General features: G+C 51.4%; 2 protein-coding genes across 2 annotated transcripts; one reads left to right on the forward strand and one right to left on the reverse strand.

Annotated features, from left to right (window-relative positions):
* Positions 1 to 694: 694 nt before the first annotated feature.
* BDZ83DRAFT_775521 (glycoside hydrolase superfamily) lies at positions 695 to 3,989 on the reverse strand (the record flags this gene model as incomplete). The annotated part of the gene is made up of 4 exons (XM_060515447.1): positions 695 to 2,639; positions 2,698 to 3,013; positions 3,692 to 3,799; positions 3,959 to 3,989. The coding sequence occupies 4 exons, from the start codon at positions 3,987 to 3,989 to the stop codon at positions 695 to 697; spliced, it is 2,400 nt and encodes a 799-aa protein (XP_060357014.1).
* A 42-nt stretch (positions 3,990 to 4,031) lies between these two features.
* On the forward strand, positions 4,032 to 4,862 carry BDZ83DRAFT_714689 (uncharacterized protein; the record flags this gene model as incomplete). The annotated part of the gene is made up of 2 exons (XM_060511662.1): positions 4,032 to 4,648; positions 4,717 to 4,862. The coding sequence occupies exons 1-2, from the start codon at positions 4,282 to 4,284 to the stop codon at positions 4,860 to 4,862; spliced, it is 513 nt and encodes a 170-aa protein (XP_060357015.1). The 5' UTR covers positions 4,032 to 4,281.
* Between the last annotated feature and the right edge of the window lie 577 nt (positions 4,863 to 5,439).

The following is a 5,439-nucleotide window of genomic DNA, read 5'->3' on the forward strand; positions in this document are numbered from 1 at the left end:
AAGAATTTGACAAACCAGGAATTAGCCAATGGCTATGTCCAAAAACACTTATAGCGTGTACAGATAGCATCGTCAGAGCTACGTGTTACTTTGTTTAGACAATGAGTTGGTATTGGAGCCTCTAAAGTTGGCAGATGATTGTCACAGATAGCGAGAGAACGGAACAGCCGGAAAATGTAATGACAATTCAGAGGCTAATCAAGCCGCTTTAGTGTTTGGGTTACGAACACGGCACGATGAGCCAGCATAAATGTCTTTGTTGGTATGTCGATTCAACGCATTTCCCTGTTGGTTTGGTAAAGGTGACAGACACTTGGCAGAACTATTGCAGCCGCCCGATTGGATACGCGAATCAACAATGACAAACATACTATTCTTGCCGCCCCCGTGCTGCTGTTGTGAATTCCGGATCCCGATTTCCGCTGGCTGGGAGAAGCACAGCGGTCCTGGTCGGCTGCTGTCCGGTGTCGAACACTAATATGCGAAACTTGATCAACCTCGTTTCAGTAGAAACTATCTCCAAGGCTCTGAGTACCCGCTTGATGTTTATAAAGACAATTGCTAATGTACATGTGTATTTTGTTGATGGTGCAGGCAAGAAGAGTTGAAGCATGCCATCAAAGAAAGCCATCCTGTTCTTGTGAGGAATCTTGACCAGTGATGTGAGACGTCCTAAGAAGGTATCTAGCAACCCTCACAACAGCGAAAATTTCACCGATTCCAGCAGGTTTCTCGAACTGAAGCCAACATGGAGCTGGAAATCTCCAATGGGAATGCGCCAAGTCTGAGCATCAGTGTCCCAGTAGCTGCAGTCTCGACGATTCAACTCGAAAGCAACCTCGCGGGTCTCACCTGGACCCAGCTCAACTTTTGTGAAACCTCGAAGGGCCTGGACAGGCGTGCCAGAGGGAGCCGAATCAGTGGGCAGTGACATGTAGAGTTGAACAACGGTTGCGCCGCTTCGATCGCCGGTGTTCGTCACTTGAATCGTCGCGTTCGCCACGGGAAGGAAGAGGCCGCTCAGAGGTACGGACGACTCATTTGCAGCGCGAGCCAAAGGTGTCATCTTGGCTGTCAAAGCCTTAACTAAGAGCTCGGACGACAGGTCGAAAGTTGTGTAGCTTAGACCAAATCCAAACTCGAACAGCGGCTCGATCCCTTCGGCGTCGAAATGACGATAATCGATGTTCAGACCCTCGGTGAAGTTGGCCTGCCACGCATCAGGAGAAGACACTTCATCACTGGTCAGGTTCGTAACCGGGATATCATAGTCAGCTTCAGTCTTTGGAATGGTGTAAGGCAGTCTACCAGACGGGTTGACGTCGCCCCAGAGAACATCAGCGATGGAATTACCAGTCTGTTCGCCAGGCAGGTGAGCGGCGATGATGGCGCGAACATTAGGATGGCTGGCCCATGGCATGGTGTTGACACCAACGGAGTGGGTGATCACAACGGTATTGTTGCACATATTCGCAACCTGCGTGACCACTGCTGTGGAGTTCCAATCTGCCTCAAATGAGATACGGTCGAATCCCTCTGCGGCAAAAGTCTTGAGAAAGACTATGCATACATCGGGCACGGGGTAGATGCTATGAAAATCCCCAGCGGCGAGACGTTCATTGTTGAGGACGTATTGCACGCGAGCACCAAAGCCCTTGGCTCGCTCCTTGATGGCGTCCAGCGGGGTAACCACGTACGTATGGCGAACGCTGCTGGAGCCCCCACCAATGTCCAAGGTTCCGTACTCGAACCCGACGTTCGTTGCAGGAGGGTCTTGGTAGATCAAACCGTCCGTCAAGTCGCCAGCATCATTACCAAAGACTCCAATGTTCATAGGAGCCGTGAGAGGTAGCGTATTGTTGTTTTTGAGCAGGACAACACCAGCGGCCCCTATTTCTCGGATGAGCTTCGCGTGGTCACCGCGTACATCTCTGGCAGGAGTGTTGCTGACAAGATCTCCCAAGTTTTGTTGATACTGGGCTGCGATGACTGAGAGAGTTGAAGGATCTAGGCTCGGGAAGCTGCTATCATCTTGGCCCAGGAGGTAGTACTGGGTCAAGATACGACGGACCATCTCGTCTAGGCGATTTGTGGAAACGCTGCCATCTTGAACGGCATCTTTGACGTGGCTTCCGAACCATGAAGTACCTTGTCCAGGTACAGTCGTGCCAGGCATTTCCATATCCAGGCCAGCGTTAATAGAGGCCGCAGTTGAGTGTGTGGCATACAAGTCAGACACGGTGTATCCCTCAAAACCGAGCTCATCCCGCAGAATACCGGTCAGCAGCTTGGAATGCTCGCAAGTGTATGTCTGGTTGAAACGATTGTAACTACACATGACTGCGGCGGGCTTCGCGTTGATAGCATCCATGAAAGGCCAGAGGTAGAGCTCGTGAAGAGTGCGGTCGTCCATGTTGGTAGATATGGCGTCGATATTGGATCCATCGGGAAGGGTGACGTTAGTGCGTTGCGTTTCTTGCTCGTTGCCGATGAAGTGCTTCGCGATTGCCTGAACGCCCACGCTTTGGAGGCCGCGGATAGAGCGATCCATCGCGATGCCGGTGAGGTAGGGATCAGGAGAAAAGCCCTCCCAGACACGACCTCCAAGCGGATGACGGCCGAGTGGTCCAGCGACGGGACTTGAATTCAATGTATTAGCACAGTAATGCTTGATTCCATGAGAACGACAAGGATTACCCCAAACAAGCATGCATGCCCTTTGCTCGAAATTCTTCACCAATGGCCACCGCACGACGGTAAATCAAGTCTGCATCCCAAGTTGCGGCAGCCGTCAAACCAGCTGGAAAGACACTTGTAAGATCGGCGCGGTTTACACCAGACGAGCCATCTGAGTAACAGATGCCGGAAAAGTTGAGACGCGGAATAGCACCAATGCTGCCGATGCAACCAAGGCCGGTCAGCGGGTTCGCGCCGGTGATGACAGCTGTTTTCTCTTCGAGAGTAAGTTCTGCTATAATTGCCTTCGCCTTCGAAACAGCGGTGTTCCAGTCAACTTCATGACTGTTAGCTGCGACTTCCACCGCCTGTTTTAGTGCAATTTATCAGCTTACCAGACGTATCAGCCACAGCGGAGGCAAAGCCAGCGCAAAGTAGCGCGGGAAAGACAGTCGAACGCATCTCGGTGTTCTCAACGGCTCTGGGTGTAAGAGGTAGGTGAATTAGGGATTGAGATCGAACAAAAAAGGCCATTAACTGAAAGGAGGCCTTTATAGGCATTGAGCATCAAAACTACAAGCATCTACATAGGTGCATCGATTCCAAGTCAGTGAGCCAGGCTCAAGGTCTCTCCCTTCCTCCAAGTCTGCCTCTCCAAACAGCAGATACCGATCGTCGACCTAAGGGATCTCGGAATTGGTGGGCTAAATACACGTATCTGCGAAATTCGATCTACATTCCCCGAAATGGAAATATTTCGGCGTGGCCCGCAAAGTCCGGGCCCGGCATACACGTATTTCCTACACTGCCACATTCGGGCCGGTGCGAAGCATAAGGGGTCACGGCTTTCTAATGTTCCCTGCCAGATGCCTGGGGTGATAAGCTAGGACGCTGGCCAGAAAAAGATTACAACACTGACTTGCCTGCTGAATATTCCTAATGTTCTTAATTTTTTTATTCACATTGTTTCTACTATTGTTTCTTTTTCATCTGTTATATATTCATTAGAGAATACTCTTCAAATGAAGGCCAAAAATAGAGGTAAAAGGAATAGGAATAATAGGAAACGATCTAAGGAGGATGCCTATGCGGAAAATAACTTTCGTCGCCCCTTTGCCTGCCTCTGTGTTGAGTTAGGGGTACTAGAAATTGAATTATCCTGTAGAGACTGCGCAGTATTCTTGATGTAAAAACAGAAAAACACTTTTTGGAGACGTTTGTGTAGGGTGGACCTTGCAGTCAATCATCTCCGCTCACGCACCCTAGCACACCCACCGTACACCATACTTGATGATGATGTTGATGATGGGCATTATGGACAGTCAATATCCCTCAGGAAGTCGACGTCTACTGCCCTACGTTTTTAGGAGCTAGTGAGATACACGTATTTCGGGAGGCAGTAGTCTCTGGCTTGTTGCCTATCAAGTGTATGCAAATCGCTTGTTTTATGCATCGCCAATGACCCTCTTGACCTCGCGATTAGAATCAACTTAAGAACTCGCCTCGCCTACTTCGAAAACCTAAGATTGTTTTCTGCCCACCACCATTGCGAACTGTCACTACTTCAATTACATCTCTTTAACCAAACGTCTGCCTTATCCAATCATGTTCTCAAGCTTACTTCTCGCTGCCCTATCAGGAACGGTAGCTGCCACCTCTGTTGCCAACCCGGGAAACCTCACTCTCAAGTACTTGGAATCCCTGCCAACCTTGACTTCTGGGACGGAATGCGCTTGCAACCAGCTATCCAAGAAATTTGGAAATGCCCTCCTGGGCTTGAACTCAACCGGCTATACGACTCATGCCCAAGACTTTTACGACATTCGGGCAGTCCTTGAGCCAAGATGCATTTTCATGCCGACGGATGCGCAGCAGGTCGCCGCAGGCATCTCGATCCTTGCATCTTGTGGTGCACAGTTCGCCATTCGTGGGGGTGGTCACATGAACGTAAGCTATGATTGTCATTGCTGCTGTTGTTCTCCTAATCTTGTGCGGTACTAACAAGACTTCTTGTTCAGTTTCCGGGTTCCAATGACATAGACGGCGGCGTCTTACTTGCACTTAACCTCCTAACCGACATCGAAATAAGCCCCGACAATTCGACTGTCAGTGTCGGGCCCGGAAACCGATGGGTAGATGTCAGGCAACTTCCCTCTCGCCTAATTTTTCTTGGCATCTGCTGTTAGTGAATGAGTGAGCCTACCACCAAATTACTAACAGCCGAAAACTCTTCACCTCCCCTTGCCGGAGCCCGCATCCGCGATGGCCTCACAGCCGCCGTCGGGCACCGGACTGATGTCGGCCGACCAAGCCGACCCCGAACCAGGCTCCGGGACACCTCCGGAGCCGAACCCCACCTCAAGAGCTAAGCGACGCCGCGACGCCGAGGCACAGCCGACCCGGCCCAGCCTAACGGGAAGCCAGCTTGATGCCACCACCGACGCCCCTACCTCGGCCGAGGGGCCCGCAGCCTCTACCGCATCTGCTCCGAGCGGATCTGCCACAGGGTCCGTCTTGACAGCCCTTGCAGAAGAAGCTAGACAGTACGAGGCACGGAAAGACGTCTTTCTGACCATTGCACGGTCCGTCGACAGCGTTGTCGCCAGCTTTGACGGTTCTAGAAAGCAGATCGCGAAAGAAGCCACTGCCTATGTCATTCAAACCCTCAAGAGACTGATCAATCACGAGACAAGCCCAATAGCGGCCCGGAGTTGGGCGGCTGTCGTCGCACCGATGGCGGGCAACACCACTGCGGCGACCCGG

This window comes from Colletotrichum acutatum (assembly GCF_030867785.1).
Source record: "Colletotrichum acutatum strain CBS 112980 chromosome Unknown BDZ83scaffold_358, whole genome shotgun sequence".
Lineage (NCBI taxonomy): Eukaryota > Fungi > Ascomycota > Sordariomycetes > Glomerellales > Glomerellaceae > Colletotrichum > Colletotrichum acutatum.